Source organism: Sinocyclocheilus anshuiensis, unplaced genomic scaffold (assembly GCF_001515605.1).
Source record: "Sinocyclocheilus anshuiensis isolate Anshui unplaced genomic scaffold, SAMN03320099.WGS_v1.1 scaffold294, whole genome shotgun sequence".
Lineage (NCBI taxonomy): Eukaryota > Metazoa > Chordata > Actinopteri > Cypriniformes > Cyprinidae > Sinocyclocheilus > Sinocyclocheilus anshuiensis.
The window spans coordinates 96,944-122,717 of NW_015544130.1; the positions used below are offsets into that span (position 1 = coordinate 96,944).

Sequence of the window (25,774 nt, forward strand, 5' to 3'; positions counted from 1 at the left end):
ACTTAAGGATAAGTAAATGATTACAGAATTTTCATTTTTGGGTAAGCTATCCCGTTAAGTGTTTCAGGTCCTATTCAGTACCCTATTTGTGGTAATTGCCTACTACCCTGGGACAGAGCAGAATCATTTAATTGTAGAGAGCACTGACAACAGTTCAGTGTGTCAAGTTCTTAAAGTACAGACTCATGACAGATCTAATTAATTGCAGTATTACAGAAGAAGTTCAGTTTCTATAAATATAAGGTACCAGTGTGTAAGATTTCTGACCCTTACTGCACATTTGTCTTTTAGAATCTCTAAACGATATAGATGACCCTTTTGCTGTGTAAAAATGTGTCCATACACTTTCCATAAATGAGCTGAGCACTAAATTATTTTGTCTGTGGTAGACTTGAATAGTTATAACATTTTTCAGTATTTATTTATGTGACTCACTTTGATATAATATGCCCAGATTTGCCTTTAATGTCAAGTGCAAAGCTATTGTTACAGTCAACTCAGTCGGCTAACGGAGTGCAGTTGTTAGTTACACTAACAGAAAACACTGAGTTGACAAATTCTGTCATTCTACTGTGCAATTTTAATAATCACCTCAGGAAGGTGGTGAACACGTATTATTTCACTTACCTTACTTATGGTTCAACCATGATGTTAAAACTCACCCTCGTCTCCCCTATAAGAATGTAATACTGTAAGTGTTATTGCAGAGGGAATGAACACAACTCTCTCCAGTAGGTGGAACAATATTCTTTCAGGAAAATAGCAAGAGGAGGAGGGTAGGGATGAGACAATAAAAAGCATCGTCATACAACATTAATTCACATTAAATATTCAGCATTCTTAACCAAGTCACGTGGCGGGCATAGGCCTGGGTAGCCTATATACTGAGAATAGTAAAGGGATACCTTATGCGAAGTTGCTGTAAACTACTTAAAACTTAGTTATACTGTCATATTTGTTCAATATGACAATTAGCCTAGTTATGTCTCTGCAGGACAGTAACGTGCGTGCCCCGTTCCGTCCTTCATCAAGCTCTGGTCACTCACGTCACATAGGGTTGGGCGGACCCAGCGTTCCGTGGGGTCCATGACGACCCGTGTAGAGGAGGATAAGGGTACCGCCTAAAAACAGACGCTTTTATTGGACACACAGTGTTGCTAGGCGCTGCGGGATGTCCATAACAGCGCATCAGCACGGGAACCGAAGCTAACTATGAACGCTATAACATAACGAGGGAGGAATCTTTAGGGAGGTGTCGGTGCCGTATTATCCGAGATGAGGAGAGCATTGCCGCAGTGAGCAAATAATCTCATCAACGGGCTCTGGATTTCATGTCCCTTACAGACGCTGACATTTATAAGAAGCAAGGGTAGGCTACTCAGGTTTGAAGCTGCTATGTGGTCGCTTGGTCAAATTAGACGTCTGAAAGACCATTCATTAAAATGTTATTTCAAGGGACAGCTGCGCACTTTATAGCTTTGTGACGGATTAAACAACGTGACAACCTCTGTCAACTACCTAGCATGGTGAGTTAAATACTGATATTAGTTTCATATTGAAAAAATATTTTAAAATTCTTTTATAGCTTTTAAAGTAGGCTACATTTGTGGCATGATTTTTTTATGTAAGGGAGCGTACCTCTTACTTGAAAAAGAAGTTAATGCCATTAGTAACTATATATATATGTTCTGTTTTGCTTTTTCAGATAATTGTATAAATATTTGATTATAATTAATATTAGCTGTTATATGTAAACAACGAGTCTGGCAGTCAGTCCTCAAATGATGCCGAACTGCGTCAGTACAGACTGGTATTGCAGGTATGGCAATCCGTTTTAACATTTATTCATTTAATACGAACTAGTGTCTGTTCTATGTTTCTAGCACTTTTTAAATTAGTATTAAGTAATCCAGTACTTTCTATTTTTTATTTATTAATTCCAGTAGTGAGTAATATTGTTAATTAGTACAAACCCGATTCCAAAAAAGTTGGGACACTGTACAAATTGTAAATAAAAACAGAATGCAATGATGTGGAAGTTTCAAATTTCAATATTTTATTCAGAATACAACATAGATGACATATCAAATGTTTAAACTGAGCAATTTGTACAGTGTCCCAACTTTTTTGGAATCGGGTTTGTACTTACTTTGTAGAACTTACTTATTTGCTGCCAGTCATTATCCCACAACTATTGTTATTGGTGACACATTTCCAGTATTCCAGTTGTTACTAGTGACATTTCAAAACTTAATTGTAGGAATTTTAATATAAATTATATACTATATCCTATAAAGTATCTAATGGACCTAATGGTCATTATATATGATGCATTTCTGGTGAGATTAGAAACATTACAACAATTGAGATTTTCCCCATGTAAATATGTACTAGTATCTAATAAATATACACTAGTAAATATGGATTTGTATTATTTGGATAGTCTTCTTGTATCTAGAGAAGTTATAAATACTAGTATGTGGAACAAGTGCTAAACACTAATTACTTTTGGGATAAGTACTAATTTCTAATGAATACTTAGTAGTGAAATAGAAACAGATAGTAGTCATTATTTAATTAATTACTGGTAAGGAAACAGCTAGGAACACAAAAAAGATTTAAGTTAGTTCAAGTAATAAATGTGAAAAGTACTTGCCATATTGCAGGTGCATTCATTCAAGGAGGACCATGCAAACGGGTGAATGTCACTGATGAGTGTCCAGCGATTCACTGGTCATGGAAAACCGGACTGGACCCAACTCTGAGCAGCAGCCTGTAGGCTTTACAGTTCCCTCTGTCCCCTCAAAAAAGACTGTAATTTATGAAAATGGCCATGAACATCCCACTCACACAGACCCCACAGCTGCAGCACACAGAAGGGCCAGCGATCCAACTGCATACCCTCTATCAGATTACAAAGGTCTGGTCCGGCAGAGATTTATACGCAGAAGTTTGTGGTTCTCTGAGTCAGAGGATCAAGAATTGGAGATTTCAGAATGCGACACCACCAGCAGTCCTGTTAAAAGTTCTCATATTGCTGTTCAGAGGAGCTGTAACGTGGAGTGTCAGGTGGGACAGGGGGAAGGTGTAAAAGAGAACTTCACCAAAGAGCCAGAGACAAGTGTCGCTGAGGAAAAACATGATGCTGAACCATCTGAAACGTCCAAGAGTGTGGGGAAAGCTGGGAGTGATGAGAACGAGGAAGAGGCCGAAATGAAGGCCGTATCCACCTCTCCAGGTGGACGCTTTCTTAAGTTTGATATTGAGCTTGGCAGAGGGTCCTTCAAAACGGTCTATAAAGGCCTGGACACTGAAACGTGGGTGGAGGTGGCCTGGTGTGAACTTCAGGTAAGGAAAATGCAGTTACAACGTATTCTCAATTTTAACCACTGGAGTTTTAAATCTTGCAATAACTCCTATTGGCCTTTTTTCCATAAAGGCTTTGTCTGTTATTGGTCTTTCCAAATTTGTTGACATGTTATTTAATATCATTATCATTGATATTGCAAAAAAGTGTCAGATAACCAACAGATCTACTTAATTTGTTGGGCATAATGACTAGATTTGTATCAATTATCTAGAAGTTAAAACTGTAACTGTGAACTGTAAGTAAAAATTAAGTTTCTGTGTAGTTTGTTATTAACAAAAAAGTCTGTATTTTTCTGATTGATCCTGTTGCCATTCAAAATGCCTGCTCCTTATACAAGTTTGCCGGGTCATCTGATATGGCCTCTTCCTTTTATCAGCACTATTGATTGTAAAATGGAGAGATTGAATCACCATGACCACATCTAGATCAGATTTCCTGTTTCCGTGTTGTAGTCTATAATCATTTAAGGTTCAGCTGAGTTCAACAGAGAATAGTAAGTGTTAAAATTTTTGTTATTGCTTTCTGGAATATTGGGAGAGCCCGATTATGTTAAAAGTGATGCATCATAATACCTCCTGCAAACAGCTTTGTGCTGTTTCTAGCTTGTGGTAAATATGTAAATATAGTTAATATATTTCAGAGCTCACTCAAAAATCATTGAAGTAGACATTTAGAGTAGGGTGTGGACACAAACAAACTCTGTAGAGAAGCAGTGCACAAACCTGGAGAATCAGTCCCCTCTGCATAGGGGTCATGTGATAAGGGTGGTCATGTGCACTTACCTGCTGAAATGATGCAATAGTAAAATGCTATCAAGTGTTATATTCTCCTCTTTTTTTAAAGGGGTCATATGATGCAATTTCAATTTTTCCTTTCTCTTTGAAGTGTTACAAGCTCTTGGTGCATAAAGAAGATCTGTAAAGTTGCAAAGACTAAAGTCTCAAATCCAAAGAGATATTCTCCACTGACGATTCAAACGCGAGCAGTGTAGAGTAGCGCTTGTTGTTTGACATTTCTCCAATCACAAATGCAGACATGGTATTAAGTTTACGCAACGCAACGCGTAAAAAGACAGTGTAAGTCATTATAATCCGTATTTTGAACCTTAAACCGCATAAACACATTTCATTACACCAAATACACAAAATAATGTTCTTTTTAGCAACATCATATGACCCCTTTAAATAAATTTTCAGGTCTAAACTCGAAAACAAGAGAGTCATGTTTTACCTGAGCAATTTGTGATTTGTGATCAGGTAAAACATGACTTAGAATCATATACAATAACATTTACCCTTTATTATTTTCATATAACACATTTTTACTGTATACAATCAACAGAAAAGCTGATTGAAAAATACCTCGTAGACTACTAAGAAGAAGCTTATTTTCCTTTTGGGAAGACAGGATTATTTCTACGTTCAATGTCCATGGAAGGATGACTAGGCAGTTATGATCTCTGAAGTTCTGATGTTATACCTGAAAATGGTCTGTTTTTTGTTTCTGTGTGTGAGCAGTGTTATAAAAAAGGGGCTCCCAGTCAATATTTGTGAGATTGTTGCTTTGTCTCTCTGAATGAACGACTTCCTTTTTTATTCCATTCTATATTTGAGAGAGTGTTACTGTCTGTATTACAGCCATTGTATGGGGCATGTTGTCGGTTTTGGATAGGATTTATCCTGCTTTGTGAATCTTAAAAATCACATGGAGGGAATTAGCAGCATATATTGTGACTGCCGAGCATAGCGGTCTTAGCAAGCCAAAAATTGCTGAGTCCCCTAAATCTGCTAGGAGGGAGAAGAGAGAGAAAGGAAGAGACAGAGGAACAGGTCAGATGAGGTGAAGATGGCTGTGTACTAAGGAACGCCTTCCCTCACATCAAGCAGTAGCATTCTCAAGACAATATAAAAGATGTTCCTAATGGACCATTTTATGTACAACTGAACGCCCAACCTGACTTATCCCTCATTTGTCTGACAAGGATGCATCAGCAGCATAATGAACATATTAAAAAGCTGTTATCTTCTGCTGTCTGTGAGTCTTCATTATCTAAAGCCACACCCCGGCCATATGTAGAAATGAAAAGCCCTTTTCCTTTTGTGAGAGCTTCTGATTTAACACACCCCTGAAAATAATCAATGCCACAGTGTTTAATTTGTTTGTGTTTAAAGGGGTGGTTGACTGTTTTTTCTTTGTAGGCTTGATTGTGTTTATGGGGTGCAGTCTAACATGTGTTAATGCTTCGTTTAAAAAATAAACGCATTATTTTTCAACCGCCTCTAGTGCGTGTCTAAGCGTCCCGCCCCTCACCTCAGCATCATGTGCTCTGGTTGTATTTTAAACAATGGAGTCATCTATATTGCTTATCAATTTGAACCCGATTGAGACGCAGAGGATATTAGTGAAGAGTATCGCGCAGAACCTGTGCAAGCATGGCTATTAATGGTATGTTTTTTTGTTTGTTGTTGTCTCATACTTTTATATATGCTGTTATTTGTAAATGCTACTGCTTCTGTTAGCTTTTAATATAAGGTTTTATCCTGATTAAAGCTTTAATACAGTACGGCAACTGCACGTGCGTCCATGTATAACGCTTCTCATAGCTGTTCCCGGGGGCGGGGTTTGTGATGTCACAAACCCGGGAAGTAAGTTGTTGTAGTCCCTACAAGTTTTTGTAGGCATTGAACTGCCATAATTTTAAAAGACGATATCTCCGTTTGCATTTAACTTTCAGCGCCGCAACTTTGCAGATATTTTTTATGCTCAAACAGCAACATTTCACAATAACTAATGTTTAAAAAGTGAAATCGCAATCAACCACCCCTTTAAACTGTATCAGAAATGCAATTACATTTTGGGATACTTTTTCAACATATTAACATATATAACTTTGCAATTCGCTTTTATAGAAACCACCTAGGAATCTGGTAGCATGTTTGGTCTGAAGTGCTTATAGACTGTAGAGTAAATTGAGAATGGGGGAGGTCGAATGAAATATATGTCTGTGTGTGTGTGTCTCTGAGTTCATGAGAGGTATTAGATGGCGCAGTGTGGGGGTGAGTCTCAGAGGTTTTATGGGGTTGCACATCGCCTGATTGTGAGGGACAGATATGTTACAGATACTCCCTGTCAGCATTTAGTAAATTTAGCAGCAGGAAGAGGGCAGATGCAAAGGTATTGATTTGGTCAGCTTCTTGACCATAGCTACACACCAGCATGTGAACCACCACCAGTGACACTGTAACTGTAGCATTTTCAAGCCTAGCACAACTGCTGTACACATTAGGTTTAGCCCTACTGCAAGTATCTCTCTAACCCGCAGTTACATTTTGTATACCGATTAAAGAGACTTCAGTTTTATGTTGATTCAGTTCTATTCAGTTTATCAGACAAACCCCAATACAAAATGTTAGGGTGAGACTTTTTTTAAAGGGGTCATATGATGCTGCTAAAAATAACATTATTTTGTGTTGTTTATTTTAATTATATTTTCTGCTTGCTACTGCATATCAAAGGGCTTCAAAATGTTAATCACACATCCCTCTCTTTGAGGGGTATGCATATTTTGCCTTTCATGTTGCTCAATATGCTTTCATAACTGTAGTTTAGTTGTTGTTTTTTATTTCTTATCTGCCTTTGATCTTCTTGACTTTCTTAGTCATATCATGTTCAGAGATATTGTCCTCACCCCCACCCCCACGACCACACAAAAACAAAAATACAATAAAACAGATATATTGTCTATCCATAGAAAGATATTACAGCGAATGTGTGCTTTAAATCAATAAAGACTAACCTAAATGTCTTTAGAATGCATGTCTTCCACTGGTCAAGAGTTATTTTATAGAGCTATCTTTTTCCTGTAAGGAGGATAATTGAGTTTTCCCAACAGTGTGGCAGTTTAGTAAATTCAGTTCAGTACATCTCTTACATATCGTTACCATATGTATGTCTATCAATCCATCTCTCTTTCCACCTGTCTTTCTGTCTCTCACTTTTCTCCTGGCATGTGCCTGGAACCTCAAAAACCAATGCTGACCCCTTGCCATCTCAGGATCGTAAGCTGTCCAAAGCGGAACGTCAGAGGTTTAAAGAGGAAGCAGAAATGCTAAAAGGTCTTCAGCATCCAAACATTGTGCGCTTCTATGACTTTTGGGAATCTCCTCTAAAGGGGAAGAAGTGCATTGTTTTAGTCACTGAACTGATGACGTCTGGAACACTGAAAACGTGAGTCAACTAAAACAAAGACATGTAGCAACTGATGCTAACACACCAGGGTTAGCATCTTAGTTGGTTTGAGTTGCTAGCTGTGGGACACCAAGGAATGTAATCTGCCCTATTACAACTTGCATTACTTTGCACAAAACTCAATTTTGTCTACAATATAACATTTAGATCACATATTGAAATTTGTGAAGACAATGATCTCCAACCCAGTTTCTGTTATTATGTAGATATCTGAAGCGATTCAAGGTGATGAAACCAAAAGTTTTACGAAGCTGGTGCAGACAGATCTTAAAAGGTCTTCACTTTCTCCATACGAGGACCCCTCCCATCATCCATCGGGACCTGAAGTGTGACAACATCTTCATCACAGGTCCTACAGGCTCCGTCAAGATTGGAGATCTTGGCCTGGCCACTCTAAAAAGAGCTTCCTTCGCCAAAAGTGTAATCGGTAATAGTCGGGAGAGTGACAGGGTTTTGAGATTTATCAGATTAGGCTACATTGAATACAACATTTAAATAGCCTGTTTAGATGATGTAGACTGTAGCTTACATCCATGTAGTTATTGATTTTTTTCCCTTCTTGGTTTCTTCCCATTTTAGGCACTCCAGAGTTTATGGCCCCTGAGATGTATGAGGAGCACTATGATGAAGCAGTAGATGTGTATGCATTTGGGATGTGTATGCTAGAAATGGCTACCTCTGAGTATCCATACTCAGAGTGCCAAAATGCAGCACAAATCTATCGCAAAGTTACTAGCGTAAGTTTGAGCAAAGTACTCTTCACCAACCATCATTAATTTTTTTTAGAATGTAATATTACTTGAGTGAAAAAATACACTATCATGTCTAACATAGAAGGTATTATCCATGAAACATGTTGCATAATGCATTTATTCAGAAATTGTCCCATTCAGTTAAATGGCAGAATGTATTTTACATATGATTTACATAGATAATAATTCTGCTCATTGGTAGATCTATGTCAGGGGTGGCGAACGTCGGTCCTGGAGAGCTCGCAGCCCTGCAGAGTTTTGCTGTAATTGCAGTCAGATACAAAGGAAAATTTTGAAACTTTTTTTTTTTTTGGTGTAAAATTTCCTTTCAATGTCCATTCGCAAGGGGTTTCAATGAAAATGTATGTGGGTGTGTGTTGGTTTCCTTTTTAATTCACTGCACAGGGTGTGAAGCCAGCCAGTTTCAGTAAGGTGACCATGCCTGAAATAAAAGAAATCATTGGAGAGTGTATCTGCCATCGCTGGGAGGAAAGGTGAGTCCATCAGCTGATGTGTCTCCTGTCACATTACCATAAAGGTCAAAAAGCCTATGCTCCTGTCAGATGTAGCATGTCGTATGATCAGACGACCTTTTCTTGGAAGGCTGCAGCTTTATTTATCTAATATGCTTTACATTAATTCGCTTTTGCAGTAATTTGAACCTTGCTAATGACATGTATTCTGATTCTGATTGTGTACTGCATGCATGGATCATCAATCAGTCAAATAACTTACCATTATTACCAACTTACCATTTGCTACAGCAACATAATAGCATTGTTCATAGTCCTTCAGATGTCAGACTTGTTTTTTAAAACATCTTCTGCACATCTTATCTTGTCCATTTGAATGCATTACATATGGGTTGCTATAGCACCATCACATTTTTCAGGTCTTTACAAACCAAATTTCATCTTCCTCTTCTAAAAGGTACTCTATAAAGGACTTACTAAATCATGCGTTCTTTGCGGAGGACACTGGAGTGAGAGTAGAGCTGGCAGAAGAGGATGACGGCAAGAAGTCTTCCATTGCTCTAAGGCTTTGGGTTGAAGACCAGAAGAAACTTAAAGGGAAGTATAAAGACAGTGGTGCTATCGAGTTCACCTTTGACCTGGACACAGAAGTCCCGGAAACAGTTGCCCAGGAAATGGTAAACAAACATGATTTTTAGAAATTATACTTAATGTTGTCAGATTTTCCTGGTTAGATAAATATTACATAAAAAAAAGAGAACAAATGTAATTCTATTTTGTATTTTATTAATATTATTTTTTTATTTCATTTAATATTTTCTAATTATACATTTCATAGTGTTTTTATGCATTTTTATATTTATTCCAAAATAATAACTAAAGGCAGTAACAATGTGAACAATATTTTGGAAACAATTTACAATAATGTTTCATTAGTTAACTTTAGTTAAAGGTGCAATAGGTGATTTGTCTTCAGGAATTTTTTTTGTCATACTGGTTGAAAAGTCTCTTCACATCCTGATAGCAATCATCAAGTTAAGTGGTCTAAATGTATTTATCTGTATTTATATATTCTGTGGAAGGCGACACAAAGATATATCTTTCATTTCATCACGCTGAATGCTCGCTAAAAACTGACGCGGTCATCATGTTTACTTACTTTATAATTAGTCAATGATGCCATTTTCTTCATTCAGGCCGAGAGCTCACACGAAAACAAGAGGCGGGATTTATCGCATGAACCAATCACATTCAATCATAACTGATCATATCCAATTATAGCGTGATGGAGGCATTGCCTCCTCTCACATTACTTTCCCCCATTCATTCTCTATTACCCCCCACTAAACAAATGGCATGCTAAGGGGTCTCTGTTGTACTGTTGTAAGTCTATGGACTGAAGGGAGGCAAGCCTCCGCTGTAACTTTACCTGCGGGTGTCGCTATTGGACAGTGTTACTTTATAAAAACGAGTGACTTTTATACTTTTAATGCCATATTTAGTAATATTTGCGATTTATGTTTGTAATATTGATTATTTTGTCATCCAATTTTTTGAGGAGACACTGCCTCCCTTACCTCCTCGGAGGGAACGCCACCCTGATACATAGACATGTATTGGATACTCATAGTTTGGAATACTTTCAATAATTCAAGAAGTAATAGTCACTATTTAAGAGTTGTTCAATTATCTATTCTGGCAGGTGGACTCTGGCTTCTTTTTAGAGATTGATGTGAAGATTGTGGGTAAGTCTATCCGTGACCGTGTGTCTCTAATAAAGTGGAGAAGACAGCGGAGTGCCTCAGCCAGTAATGGAAAGACAGAAGAGAGAAGCACCAAGACTCAGGCACAAAATCTCCTTCAGGTGCCCTCCACAGGGCCACCAGTGGGTGGACCACCCAGTCTTCCATCTGAAACGGAGCTACAGACTGAAGCAGTCAGCCTGATTTGCAGTGCCCCAACAAGTGCTACTACAGCTACACGTGAGAGACATCTACAGATATATGTATAGTTGACACTGTGGTACTTAATTCTTCAAATAAATCCATACAAAAGATGGAAAGACCAGTACAATATTGTGTTTCTTTTTTAAAGTACGTTTTAAATCAGTCATTATATGAATGGGTCTGAGATTAATAACGATATCCACAGAACCAATAATATGTTGTAATATCCACAGAACCAAGAGATTTATTTCACTTGATTATATTTAACTTGATTATATTATGTTAATTATTTAGTTTAATTGTTTTGTATAACTTAATGCAGGTATGCAACAATTTCCCTTGCTTCAACAACTTGAATATGTACTTTGTGTTGTTTGTCCCAACTAATGCAGCAGACAGCAGTGCAGGCTCAACAATGGTAACAGGCACTTCGGGCAACCAAGACAGCACCTCTCAGCAATCCCTATCTGAGTCCATTTCCACTGCCCAAAGGGTCTTAAGCCCTCCAGCACAGCTTCTGGCTCAGTTGCCAGAAGGTGCCCAACAGCCGTATACTGCACACCTGCCTCTGGGGACTCAACAACAACCTGCTCTACAAATACCCCAAGGTGTCCCACAACAAACCATTGGTCAGTTACTCCACGGGACCCAGCAACAACCTAGTCCTCAGCAACCCCAGGGAGCCCAACAACAGCTTAGTGCTCCCATGCACCAGTCTGCACAAGCACAGGCCCATGGTTTGGTGCCACAAGCACCCCAGCAACAACCCACCGTTCAGCTGCACCAGCAATATCAGCAGTCAACTCATCAGCTACATCAAGGGGCTTTTCAGCAATCTTCTGTACACCTGCATCAGAGCGCCTACCAGCAATCACCTGTAAGTTTGTATTTAAATTCACCATATCATTGCAGTCGAGCTTTACTTTGTTGGAAAACTCCAAGACCACCATCTTTATTCCCGTTCTTTTCTTCCCTTAGAACTGTTTTTTTTTAATGTTATGATGACTGTCTACATTTAAAAAATGTGTTTTTTTCCCTCAAACTGTGGCTGAATGAGCAGCGACATGGCAGTATTTCTGGTGACTCCCAAAGAACTATGCTATTCTCCGATAACTTGACGGGGACCAGGCGTAGCAGCACCTCATTTCTCGACACATTACGGAGGAGGACTGAATTTCAAAATTTGTTAGAACAGCTGCATCATCAGGCTTATAGTTGTCACAAACCTGAAGCAAGCTCTAAGGATGAAATGGATCAGTTGTTGTCTACAAGTGCCCTCATAGGTTCTTCATCATTCACAAATGAAGATCAGGCACCAAATAATGTTTCTGAAGACACCGGAGCTGAATATAGTTCAGAGCAGGTGGAAATTAATTCTCAGGCCCAGACAATGTCATTCAGTAGGAGGAACTCTGATGTTCACCCGCATTACTGCCATGCTTGTATGGCAATGTTACTGGCTGTAAGGTCAAGGGGTCGAGGGTCTCTCGGTCATGCCTCTTCACCCTCTTCCTCCCCCATCCACCAAAACATGCCACCTCTTTCCTCATTAAAACCATCGTTCCCACCTGATCTAGCTCATCCAGACTCCAGCTCACCAATTTATATGACCCCACAGTCTCCATATATATCTACGCTGCCTCCAAAGCAAGTTTCTGTTACTAAGAACATACCAAGTTCAATACCAGTTCAAGTCACCCCACATTCTCCGGTCCATAAAAGCCATTCTCCTTCACAGATTCCTGTGACAGCTCTACCTAACAACATGTCATCACTAAGCCACACCACTGCGTTTACCCCTGTCTATGTATCTATACCTTCACCAGTTCACACATCTTCCAGGCACATGTCCATATCTTCACCAGTCGATCCACCCTCCCCACTCAGGTCGTCCTCTCCAGTGTCCCCTATCACTGGACCACATTCTCCTAATTTGAGAGACGGCTCAGATTTGTCTCACCTCCATCGCTGTCTACATCAGATCATCAATCGGCGAACCAGTTCCCCAGTGCTGACTGACAGGGCACAAGCTGGAGATGGCTACAGTGATGCTAGTGTTAGGTTCCTTGTACCTCAGGTCCAAAGCGTAGGCTCTTTGTACGTACCCCTGTCACATCAGGAAACTGGGTCTTTTTCTGTGCAGGACAGTGAAGTTGGATCAGGTCTTGTGGTGGGTGAAAAATAAAACATAGTAGCTATGATCCCAGCAAAGAAGTCTAGAACAAACATTCACTTTTGGCTCACCTATACTTTCCAAGCTTCTTCTTTACCTTCTTCCATATGTATTTAGGTATTGCTCCCAAATTCCAATTCCTTCTAGTTGTATTCCTATATAGCATTTAAGAGAAAAACTGTACTTTGTTTTTGGAACTAAACTGAATGTGTTTCCTCTAATCACTGCTATTTCTCAAAAAAAAAAAAAGAAATAGGACTGTCTTCAGGGGACTATTATGTCCTTTTGAAGGACATAGTCTCTTATGGCGCTTTTCCACTTCATGGTACAGCACGGTACGGTTTGGTATGGTTCACTTTTGGGGGGTTTTCCACTGGGTACAGTACCTGGTACCTGGTACTTTTTTCAGTACCACCTCAGTTGAGGTTCCAAGTGAACCGTACCGTTACCAAAACGTGACGTGTAAACTCTGCTGATCACTGATTGGCCGGAGAGAATCGTCACTACCTGCGTCACTGAACTTGCGACACAAACACAAAATAAACACTAGATTTAAATCAGCACAGCCAACGAAGGATCGAACGCAACTGTTTTGAACGAGCGCAACTTTTTTTAACAACCAAAAAATGGCTGTTTCGTTGTCTGTTGAGGAAGTACAGATGTTCCTCTCATTAACAGCAGAGGAGCGGATCCAGTGAGAGCTTGATGGGGCGACGTGGAATGAAAAAGTTTTTCAGGAGTCGCTGCAGTAGAGGCGGCGCAACTATAACGACATGTGAATAATCCCACCCACTCTAAAGCAGTACTAAACTGCAGTGGAAACGTAAACCGAGCCGTGCTGAGCCGAATCGTACCACGCAGTGGAAAAGCGCCATTAGCAGACTGCTAGATGGCACAGCAAGCTGACTGAACAATAAATGACTGCTGCTGCAACACTGCAAATTATCGCTGTCACCTTGTATGTAGTCTCTTTTAGAGCAACATCCCCTGTGTGTAGAGCAAATCACTGCTCTGATGTTTGATATCTCACATTTTGTTCTTTTGTTCCCTGTCAGTAGCCGATAATTTACCTGTCACATCAAACCATGTGCTGCTAGACTTTCTATTCTACTATAATCTTGAAGAACTGCTTTTGGCTGTGTGCTTAATTGCAAATGTTCCTGTATTAAAATTTGTGTTTGTGCATGTGTTTCTCAGCCTTCCGCACAATTGGATCCATCTAAGACCATCTCTGCTCCAGCTACTCCTGTACCACATGCTCGTCCACAGAGCATTCCTGCCTCTGCCCTCTTGGCACAGCAAAACCAGACAACTGTACCACTAGCACAGGAGGTAAGGCTGCTATAGGTTTGATCTCCCTTAAATGAGGACGGATGCATTCCTGTGTCTTAGCGAAGTGATAGGTTAATAGTTTAATTTAGTCTTTGTTCTTCCTTGTGTTTGTATTTCTCTCAGTTTCATCTCTATTTCCATCCTGAAGCTTTCCCGCCTCAGGTAGACTCAATCTGTATAAACAACATCAGTCTTTTTTAAAATGTTCTGGAAATTTTGGGATTTCAGTTTCAGTCATGCCATAAATTTGATCAGTTTATTGAAAGTCCACTAAACAAGGAATAAATTCCATTTTATCACTGACTTTGATAAAGATGTGATAGGCAGCATAATCCATGGGAGCTGTGGATTAAGTGTTCTTGAAATTAGTTTTAATTTTAAAATCAGTTCTTTTTCTTTTTTCTCTCTTTGTCTTTCCCAGCCTTTATCAACATTTCAGCCCCCAGCGCAGCCATCTTCAGATCCTCAGTCCATTCCACAGCATCCATTACAGTCAGCATCTTCAATGCTCAGCACCACTAGCCTTCCTTCACAACCACAGCTAAATGTTCAGACACCCCTTCTCCAGCCTCTACAAATTGCCACACAGGTCAGTTCCTGAAACCTGTAACTAGGCCTATGTGTGCAACAGCTTTTCTCAGATACCAGAACAAGTACATTATTTAGGCAAGTTTTAAATTTGTTCAACATTAGATGGCAGCAGTTGAGGGATTTTCTTAATTCTACATGCAAAAATTTAGCTTTCTAGCTTACCTCTGGCTGTTTACATTTTTATCTTGCTCTTTAATCTTTAGTTTCCTTCGACATATCCTCTTTTGCCAGAAGGGGGCACATCTGCAGGGACAGAGTCAATACCTTTCTCCTCAGTCTCTTACTCTTCTCCCTACCCCACAAATGCTCCTCTTGTATCTTCCCCCTACTACTCAGCAAGCCCTATTACTGCTCCTCTTCCCATACTACCAATGCAGAATGTACCCTGCATGCTAGGAGCAGGAACACCTGTGTCCACCCCTCTGAATGTTCCTAACCCTATACCTCTCCTGGCTATGGCCCTGTCCCCACCCATGCTTCCTCCAGAGGAACATCTGCAGCAGATATACTCCCCAGTTCCACCACCAGAAGGTGCCCTTTTCCAATCTCAACCCCAACCAACACAGCCCTCCCTTCCCATCCCTAATCCAGCCTCCCTCTTCCAGCAAGACCTATCTATTCCTGAACCTTTTACAGAGGTAAATTATGTGGTTTCTTTCTTGCTTAATGCAAGGATTGTTTTTCATATGGTGAATGTGTATCATAATAATGGCAGTACATTAATCAGGATTGGTGCAGTAGTGCCTTGTCATAGCAATCAATGATACAGGATAATAAGTATTATTCCGTGAGCCTTACAATTGAGGTCAAGGCTTCTGTCGCACAGTGAAACACAATAATGTTTTTCTTCAACAGGAGTACCCTCGCCATGAGGAAATGCAAATCCTGGCCCCAGCTCACACCATTGTGTCACAGATCCAGTCTCCTCCACAGGACAGGCAGTCAGAGCCAAACTTTACCACTGCCCAAGCCCCACCAGAGACTATGGAGCCTCCTCTGCAGCCTGCTGGCATACAGACAGGATATGCTGTTCCTGAGAGCACTGGCAAGCAAATGGCAGACACTACTTCAATGCCTATTCCTCCTGCACCAGAGCCCAGCCCATTTCAGCCCAGCACTGAGGCAACAGTAGGCATAAAGCCTCCCTTATATGACTATAATATGTATTCTTAAAACAAAGTACCACATGGATCACTGAAATAATAATGTTTTCCTTGCAGGCACCTGTATATATTCCATTCCATAGTTATGTATGTGACAGGTAGGTAGATGTTATTATTCCCTGAAAAACTTATGGAAATTGCATATCTGATTGAATGCAAACATCATGTGATTTTTTTATTTACAATGGGTGTTTTTGACCTACTTATAGTGGCAGATACAACCCAATGCATTACAATAATATAAATCATCTCAAATTGTCTCCTAGCAAGTTTTTTTCTTCAGGTTATTCTGTCTTGTTTGTTTAGCCTAAACCAAGATGCAGGTTCTGGTAAAGAAATGAGTGACAGCTATGAGGGACCCACTGGTGGAGGAAAGGGTGATGGCAAACCTAGAAAGCACCATCGCAAATCTGCTCGTATGCGCTCACGCCAGGAAAAAATTAACAAGCCAAAGCTAAGCATGCTAAATGTGAGGATAAAATATTTCTTTTTTTTTAAATATAACTGTTTTTTTGCAGTTACCTCCTAACGTGATGTTGTACTTCCAGGTTAGTAAAACAGGTGACAAGATGGTGGAATGCCAGCTGGAGACACACAATCATAAAATGGTGACTTTCAAATTTGACCTAGATGGAGACGCACCTGAAGAAATAGCCACTTATATGGTGAGATTAAGCTTCTGCGCGGACTTTCAGAACATTACAAAACAATATTGTTCTGCTTAAGATTTGAAATTAAAATGTAAATGTGTATAGTCTACCATCAGTTTAGTGATTCGGCTGAAACATAAAGCTGTTTAATCCTATTACCCTTTTACATAGTTTCTTTTCTGTGCAGCTTTGTAGATTTTGTTTCTCTCATTTGTGTATCAGGTGGAAAATGGTTTTATTCTACCTATAGAAAAGGACATTTTTATAGATCAACTTAAAGACATTGTTGACAAGGCAGAGGACATTCTAAGCGAGGACATGGACGGAGAGAAGACATCAGAACTTGGGACAAGTCATTTGCAAGGACAAACTCCTAGGGATCAAGGGGGAGAGGTAATACAGGAAGTCAGAATCTGACATCTCAAATTTGTAATGTGTGGGTGAAAATTCACTAAAATGACTAGACTGAATGATGCTAACAGCCTCCTGTTAATATCCAGGGAATAAAAGGACAGCAACCTGGGGCCCCGCAGCCTGTTTATCAGCAAAATGGTAATCTTTTTTGTCCACCTGTAATTGGCAAATTTAAAATTCATGCTCCCCAAATGTTTGCTTAAGAATGAATGTATCAGTGTTCAAACAGTTAGCATGGGCTCTTGTCCTTTGTTCAGTTCTGCACACAGGTAAGAGATGGTTCATCATCTGCCCTGTGGAAGAGGCTCCTGCTGCCAGTCAGGATGCATCCTCAGACGGAGGTCCATCTACACAATCTCCATCCACAACAACAGTAACTGATGGGACAGCTCAGCCTAGTGAGAGTGCATCAGCCCAGCCACCAGAACCCAGCACAGGATCTGCCTCTGCATCAATGGGTAATGTCGGGTTGTGCATAATACAGATACAGAAATATTGGAACAAAGAATAAACTGCTTGTTAGGTATTGTATCACAATTGTATCGGCATGTCCCCTACTCCTAACAAAAAGAGTAAATTGGATGTCTCATAGACTTTTTTTGAATATGTTTTGTTTCATTTTACACTTACATTTAGTCATTTAGCAATCGCTTTTATCCAAAGCGACTTACAAATGAGGACAATAGAAACAATCAAAACCAACAAAAGAGGAATAATATGTAAGCACTGTGACAAGTCTCAGTTAGTCTAACACAGTACAAGTAGTAAGGGTTTATTTTATAATAAATAAAAAGAAAACGATTAGATAGTATAGAAAGAGAAGAGAGAGCAGTTTTTTTATTAAAAAGAAAAGTCGAAAGAATAGAGAACACTAGTGTTAGATGGTCATATTTTATGAATACAAAGAAAACAAGTAGATAGAATAGAAAAACAATAGAGAACGCTAGTGTTAGAAGGCAATTTTTATAAAAAGAAAATGGGTAGTTAGAATAGAAATAGAATAGAAAGTGTAAGTGTTACAGGGTCAAGTTGTTTTTTAATAAATAAAAAGAAAACAAGTGAATAAAATAGAAATAGAATAGAGAGTGCTAGTGTTAGAGGCTCAAGTGTAGATAGAAGAGATGTGTTTTTAGCCATTTCTTGTAGATCCCCTAAGGACTCAGCTGCTCAGACTGAGTTGGGCAGGTCATTCCACCAGCAGGTAACAGTTAAGGTAAAACACTGTGAAAGTGATTTTGTGCCTCTTTGGGATGACACTAAAATGTGCTGTTTACTTGCAGAACGCAAGCTTCTGGAGGGCACATAAGTCTGAAGTAATGAATTTAGGTAAAGGTGCAGAGCCAGTGGTTGTTTTGTAGACAAACATCAATGTCTTAAATTTTATGCGAGCAGCTATTGGTAGTCAGTGCAAATTGATGAACAGAGGTGTGACAAGCTCTCTTTTTGGCTCTTTAATGACTAATCTTGCAGCCGCATTCTGGATTAGTTGTAGAGATAGATAGAACTGGCTGTAAGACCTCCCAAGCGAGCACTGCAATAGTCCAGCCTGGACAGAACAAGAGATTGAACAAGAAGTTGTGTAGCATGTTCCGAAAGAAAAGGCCTGTAAGGTTGAGTTGAAGGTGATGATTCCTAAGATTTTGTTTTGTTTGTTTGCTTTCATTCCACAGATTCAGAAGCCTGTGCCACAGCACCTCCATCTGGAGGAAGTGATCCTTATGGGGTTTGGAGCCCCCTTTCTATGACCACTACTGATCCTCTGTCTTTGGCTGCTCTTTCCCAAGCTCCCTCTGCCCCACAAACTGCTGTAATGCCAGTGCAGCCTGCTTCCCATTCAGAGAAGGGGCCACAATTGGGCTCCGCCCAGGTCAGTGTGCAACAATCCCAGCCATGCATGGATCCTCAAAGCTCTCTTTTTGTGGATGAGATCCAGAGTGGCAGATTAGGCTCAGTTTCCCCCATGCACACTGCTCAGCAGATGGCTGAAATTGCATGTGCTGTCTCCATGCTGGAGGACGTGCCCTGCTGTCCCTTGGTCATGCCGCTGTCCCTTGAAGTGAGTAGTGGGGCTCAGAGGTCATCCTCTGTGATGCCGCCACCATCACAAGAGAGTACGTCTGCTCGTGAGCAACTTCACTCCATTACGTCGAGTCGAGTGGAACGTACACAGCAGCCTGTAGTGCTGCAGCAGCCTTTGTCAACTGTGAGTGGAAATAAGGCACCATCCCTGCCTCAAAGCCCCGCTCCTTCACAGCACCACTTTGTCCCTAGTGAATCAGATGGAGAGGCACGTACCAGAGGAGGGTTTGTAGACAGCACTATTAAGACTCTGGACGAGAAACTGAGGAATTTACTATATCAAGAGTATGCTCCCATGTACCCATCGGGAAGTGCTGCTGAAACTCCTGGATCTGGCACAGAGTATATCCAGTCTCCACCAGGAACAGAGAGTGCAGTGGGAGGGTCAGGAACCAACACACCTAGTCTTATGGGAGAGGGACGATTCAGAGCAGGAGAGCAGTTGGTAAGTTTATACTCTGTCATTTTGTCACATTTTTTTAAATAGATAAAATCTGTTTATTAAGGTGTGAGGAATGGTACCCAAGGACTTACATTTTTGTATAAACTCACCCATCACCCTTGTTTTCAGCATGTCTTAAAAACCATTTCGAAGTTAAAGATATTTTGAATTTAGATAGGATTGTGCTTGAATCTCTACCTAAATACATTTGGTTATTGTCTTTTAGCCACAGATTCCAGAGCGTGTGGACAGTTTAAGTGCTCTCAGCGATTCTGCGGTTGGAGGTATGGTCATATTTTTTCTCATGACAGATGCTCTTCAAGAAAACTTTTATCATTTACAAACAATAAGAAAATTAAAGCCATCTTTCTCCATAGTTACTGTGTCAAGGAGGCATGTGATGCCACACTCTACCTCTTGTTCTGGATCTAGAAGTCGGTATAAGGTACATCATGTACAGCATGCTTCTAATTTCTGCAGGGAAATACAGGTTAATAAATTGTTAATTCCCAGTTTAATAATCTGGGAGCCCACTTCGTGTTAGTACCAAATTAAATTTTTATGATGAAGTAATGGTTGTCTGTTAATGTAATATGTAAAATAATTCTTATAATATCAGTATTTTGTATTTTTGTTTTGATTTAAATTCTCTGGATTAGATGGTGCCTAGCTCCACTGACATACTCTCAGGTCAAGGTCGGAAGCAGCGTAGCCTGAGCAGCACAGCATCTCCAGCACACCCTGGTGGATTTTTGGGAGAATGTGCAATGTATGAAGAGCCGACTGTGTCACCTACTACTGTCGGCAGGTTCTCAGTGGTCAGCACAGAAGATGAGGTCACACACAGGAAGCACAGCAGCAGATATTCCGCCCCACCTGACTTTTATCTGGATGCCCCACCTCCTCTGACCAAACGAGGCTCGCTGCCAAGGGCACAGACCTCAGTCTCAGCGGATGTCACCGTTCACACCCGTTTCATGTCTTCTGACTCTGGGGCTGAGAGCAGCCCTGCCAAAATGGCCCCCACAACGCCATCCCGTCATGGTAGGTCTGAAAGGAGAGGAAGTGACCTCATGAAAAGGGCAGTGGCTTTTCTGAGGCGCTCTGGCCGCAGTAGTAGTGTGCAAAGCTCTGATTCGCCAAGCAGAAAGGGAGGGGTTTACGGATCCTATGTCAGCAGTGACAATGATTCGGAGATGGAGTACTCAGATATAAAGAGGGAGCTTCAAAGACTAAGAGAAAAGTGAGTTTATCATGTCTATGTTTGTTTTTGATGCAGAGAGGAATATAAAATCAATGAAAAGTAATCAGAGCAATAAATAAAAATGCTTAAGTACTCACCATTGCTCGCTTCATCTTTATACAGGCATATGAAGGAGGTAACTGAATTGGAGGCCCACCACCGAGAAGAGATCGAGTTTCTCTACATCAGATTAGGGAAACCACCTCCGCCAGGTCTTTACATCCCGCCCACAGCACCCCCTGCAGGACGCAAGCGCAGGACCAGCAGACACAAACTAAAAGCTGGCAAATTGCTCAGTCCTCTAGTACAACAGCTGAGAAATGTTGCCTCTAAAACTAGTGACAGCAGCAAACTTAATGATTTAACAAAATCAGGTTAGTTGTGGAGTTAAAATATCACATTCATATATAAGTAAGGCAAATAAAAGGATCTTAGCATTTGGAATCTACCCAAGAGCATCTCGACATGTAATTTTTCTCTTCAGCAGAGGCTGCCCCAAGCTTGAATGGGTCTCCTGCCAGGGCTTCCAACTTGTCCGATGGCAAGGCTTATTCTGGGACCGGGACTCTACCTTGTTCTGTGTATGTTCCGGTTCAGACCCAACAGCCCTGCTCTCTCAAAGGATCTCTCTCCTCCGACAACTTCTACTCTGGTCTACAGGGAGAAGGACCTGGGCCACGCAGCCAGCCTGGCCAAGGTGACTTTTATTCTGATTTCTTAGCATGCACTTTAAGAGAAAATTCCTTATGTCAGTAAAATAAATAATCTGGCTTCATAGTAGATTTTGAATGACTGATTTGAGAAGATTATCCAGTCAATATCAATTGATCACCCACCTGCATAGAAATAAACATATTGGATGAAATTGACATTAAAATTAAAACCTTTTAGACATGCACATGTAAGGTTTTCTATAAAAAACATTTTCTTTAAGTCTTATATATAATTCCCAAATTGAAGTCCCAAATAATTAATAAAATCAATGGGACTTTTACATGGAGGCTTTCACATTAATAAGATGAATTACAGCCAGATTTACTTTTATGAATGCATTTAAAATAATGTAATTTTTCTGTGTGTACCCTTTTGTTCTGGTTGCTTGAGTTAGTGGATCTCACTCTTTCTCTTACCTCTGTACTTCTGTCCACAGGCTGGCCTCCTTCTCCCCAGGCGTCTGCGCAGGTCACCTATAAATCCAGTAGTAAACCACGCGCTAGATTCCTCAGTGGGCCTGTTTCTCTGTCCATCTGTTTGTATTTCTCTCCTTTCCGCCATTCTCCATGTCATATGTTGGGAGCCCCTGCTATCTTTCTCCCACTCTCTTCTCTTTAATCAATTATTTATCTTTTTGCTTATCAGTATTCATGCTTCATCTTTGATCATCCTGTGTTTCCTTCCATGGAAACCATTTAAATCCATGTTTTTGATTCTTTCTATTCTCTGTTTATCCCTACAAAATGTAATTTAGTTTTATTCAGTTGTCTGTTTTTGAAGGCAATGTTGTTATGCTTCTGGATACTTTCACTAGTTGAGCTTCACAGTATTAATCACACGTAAATCATCCTCACTTAATTTCAGTGTTTTAACATTTTGACTTGTAATCACTTACCTCTAATGAAGGTTTTTTTTAGCAGTTGTAACTTTAAAAAGTTAAATGACATGTTCAACCTCTTTGTGTGACTCTTTGTGCAGTGATTTTCTTCAGAAAACTAATTTTAACTTTTCTTTTTGTAGGGTCAACACTTAAACGCCTGTGTCTGGGTAAAGAACGTGGCAGCAGTAACTATTGTCTTTTCTTCATTTCTAAACTTTAGACTTTAAATATTCAGTTTGCCTAAGCTGAAACCTTGACACTGTTTCTTCCAGCTTTGAGCTGTGATGTTAAAAATCACATTTCACTCTCTGGACATAGTATTGTAACCAACATAATAACATTAGGCCTAAAGTATATTCGACAAGCAAGTTTAACACCAATGCTTCTAACTACACAAGTTCAATTTCTTGAAGAGTTCCAATTCGAAATATGTCAGCTCACAGTTTATAACTTACCTCAAGTTCTCTAAAAGGGCCGATATAGCTCTCTATCACCTCCTTGAGTATTTGTTACTGTACAGTTGAACACACACTTGCTATGCATCGCCCAAGCATTTGCGTCTGGATACTTGTCTTGCTTTTGATCCTGTTGACAAATTACATTTAATTTTCAGTATTAACAGTCCAGTTATAGTTTAATATGTTTTTTAATATGGTCACAGACACTGTGAATTGTATTTCATGTTTTGTGACATTCCAACATCTCAAATCTACTTTTTTAATAGGATCTGGAACACCGTCATCTGCCTCTAATCAGTCCCCAATGCCGCCAGGATCCACTCCCCCTCCTCACCAGCCAATTGGTCTCGCCCAAGCACAGACAAACAACAGCAACAACAAGACAGATGCTTTCACACAGCAGCTTCATAGGCTGGTGGATAACTGGGCAGAAGGGGTGAGGGCTCCTTCACGCTCACGCTCCCTCAGTCTAAGACCACAGCAACTGACCAGATCCAGGATCTGGAGCGCTATAGAGGTGACGTTATTAAAAATACTTCCTTACCAAATATTTAAAGGGTATGTTCACCTAAAACTTTACATTTTAAAATCCTTCATTCATAATATTCCAAAGTTCTTCCAAATTACTATTAAATGGAATCATGCAGATTTTGAACAACATCAAGATGAGTACATTAAACAATGACTGACGTTTCACTATTCCTTTAAATTGTTATGATGATTTTATGTCTCCTTTATACTCATGTTAAAAGTTTAGTGTGAAACAACATAGGCATTCTCTAATGCTAATGTCTTTTTTTAGGTTCCAATTTCAATAGAAAGATTGAATGCTTCTCAGCTGTCTCTATCATGGCCGCAGATTGATTTCCATGCCTCTGTGATGCCGACTGACACTTCACAAGTACTCCAGCGCAGTTTTATGGTGGCTGGTAACCCTTACGGAAAGATGCTGAGCGCCCCACACTTAGACATGGACCACTGGCCAGCAATGACTGCCATTCATAACCAAGAAGTCTTTGCTTTCACTGCTGTGCACTCCCCCTCTTGGACAGCACCTTCTTCCCCCAGCGAGGTTCCTAATTCTAGAAATAGGACCATGTAGCTTCACAATCACCGTACTTATACTTCTTACTCTGTTGCCAAAAATACTTCAGAGTTTCTTTAGAGTGCTAGTTAGGCCTAGCAGTGTGCAATTCTATCTGTTGCAGTTGTTAGCATGTAGTTGCTTACAATGTAGTAATCCCTCATGAACATATAAATACTCAGGCCAACAACGTAGGCATATCATCTGTAGTGTACATTCAGTATTATTGTACATATTCATAAAGCCTATGTAGCATAACTGAATTTTAGCATAGGCATATGTACAAAATGTATATTTTTCATCAAAATATATTTAGCTTGCTAGTGAGAGAATCAACTTCCTTCACACCTTGAGCTGTACACATATGTAAATGCTATAAGGTACAGTAAGATGTTCTTAAATTTGTGTAGATGTGTATAGACACTGTTTATACTTCTGTAAATATAAGCTCTGTCTGCATATGTGCATAATATGGACAAGTAAATGAAAGACTAAGGTTTAGGTCAATCAGTGTTTTGGGTTGAATGGTATCACATCACAGTTGGCTGAAAACACTGGAGTTTGGAGCGATGATCATAGTCATGACATCACTGTGAATTTTTCACCGCGTCCTGCAGCGAACGCTAATTTCGCAACGCACTAGTCAAAAACACATTATCGCATGCTAGAAAAGTAACAACCAAGACCTGCACTGAGAAAAGAGAACTTTAACAGACTGTACATTTCAGGTGAACAAGCCTGCTAGAGTGCCTTGAACTGCAACTGAGGACTGTGCTACGTACATTACCAGCCAGTGTACCAAGGGTAATGGTTTAGTGTTACCAAGCATAATTCTAACTAAATTCATGTTTTCCCCACCTGCGGTTTATGATGTCCTTTATGGACATTTATAAAAATGCATTTTAACACTACCTATTTGTGGTATAAATTAGTTACGAGTGTCATTTTGTTTTGAATGTATGTGCATTAATATTATTTTCTACATCATCTGATACAGTAAAAAATCACATTGACCTAGAGCAAAAAGGAAAGCAAGATTTGTTTTCAAAACTGTAAAGTTGTTTTTCTGAATCTAAAAAACTAATTTTACAATTAATGAGCTGAATGATCTCTACAGCTGCAGTCATGTTTGCAGTTACAGCACAGTCTCATTGCACAATGTCATCATTTAGATCACACTGCTACTGTTTTTAATTAATAATCCTAATACTGGAGTTTCCTGGTGGAGCAACAGTGATTTCATAGAGTGTTGACACAGACTGATGCTTTGCAACATACAGTATCAAAGACCATGTCCACCTAACTATTAACACCTAAATTTGAGTTTCAAAATATAGCAATTACTAGTACACAAACATCTGTAGATGTTCTCTTAATTTATAGTTCTGGCGAGGTATATGTTATTATAACAAAAAAACAAAAAAAAAAGGGGAATGTAACAGGATGAAGTAGACAAAATCTGCTCATGCTAACTTTTAATAAACTTTTTTTCTGTATGTTTTCATTTTGCAGTACACATAAGTGACATTAGATCTAACCTTGCGCTAAGCAGAGGTGTAAACAAGTCATTATTTTATTGTCATTGTAACTGGTTCTGTAATGTATGAGTCTTTACGACTCTTGTGATACAGCAAATATTATTTCAGTTTATTATCTATTATTTTTGTATTTCACCAATGCAGCAGTTAACTAATGATTAATCAAATATATTGAAATAAAATTAAATGGGCTATTGATATTTGGGTCACGAAACATTATAATG

The 25,774-nt window shown here is 39.7% G+C and overlaps 2 protein-coding genes across 12 annotated transcripts in view; one reads left to right on the top strand and one right to left on the bottom strand.

The window, feature by feature from the left end:
- ninj1 (ninjurin 1) overlaps positions 1 to 1,096 on the bottom strand; it is a 12,621-nt gene extending 11,525 nt beyond the window's left edge. Inside the window, exon 1 of the mRNA XM_016494584.1 lies at positions 1,047 to 1,096. Coding sequence (XP_016350070.1) covers positions 1,047 to 1,088 — 42 coding nt within the window. The 5' untranslated portion in view covers positions 1,089 to 1,096. The remainder of the gene's footprint in view (positions 1 to 1,046) is intronic.
- A 209-nt stretch (positions 1,097 to 1,305) lies between these two features.
- On the top strand, positions 1,306 to 24,817 carry wnk2 (WNK lysine deficient protein kinase 2). Of its 11 annotated transcripts, none has more exons than XM_016494569.1 (31): positions 1,306 to 1,369; positions 2,667 to 3,348; positions 7,425 to 7,597; positions 7,825 to 8,045; positions 8,198 to 8,355; positions 8,776 to 8,864; positions 9,301 to 9,520; positions 10,546 to 10,825; positions 11,182 to 11,666; positions 11,850 to 12,959; positions 14,160 to 14,294; positions 14,418 to 14,456; positions 14,716 to 14,883; positions 15,089 to 15,523; positions 15,741 to 16,013; positions 16,106 to 16,146; positions 16,355 to 16,517; positions 16,597 to 16,713; positions 16,921 to 17,091; positions 17,181 to 17,250; positions 17,370 to 17,570; positions 18,783 to 19,636; positions 19,860 to 19,917; positions 20,011 to 20,123; positions 20,293 to 20,876; positions 21,000 to 21,250; positions 21,361 to 21,573; positions 22,027 to 22,125; positions 22,611 to 22,655; positions 23,195 to 23,445; positions 23,731 to 24,817. In XM_016494569.1, exons 2-31 carry the CDS (start codon positions 2,737 to 2,739, stop codon positions 24,028 to 24,030), a joined length of 7,929 nt encoding a protein of 2,642 aa, XP_016350055.1. In that variant the 5' UTR covers positions 1,306 to 1,369; positions 2,667 to 2,736; the 3' UTR covers positions 24,031 to 24,817. The 11 variants fall into 11 exon arrangements, with proteins under 11 accessions (XP_016350055.1, XP_016350053.1, XP_016350056.1 ...); XM_016494567.1 differs by lacking the exon at positions 1,306 to 1,369 and adding an exon at positions 1,447 to 1,526; XM_016494570.1 differs by lacking the exon at positions 1,306 to 1,369 and adding an exon at positions 1,447 to 1,526 and having other exon boundaries at positions 21,364 to 21,573.
- Positions 24,818 to 25,774: the final 957 nt, after the last annotated feature.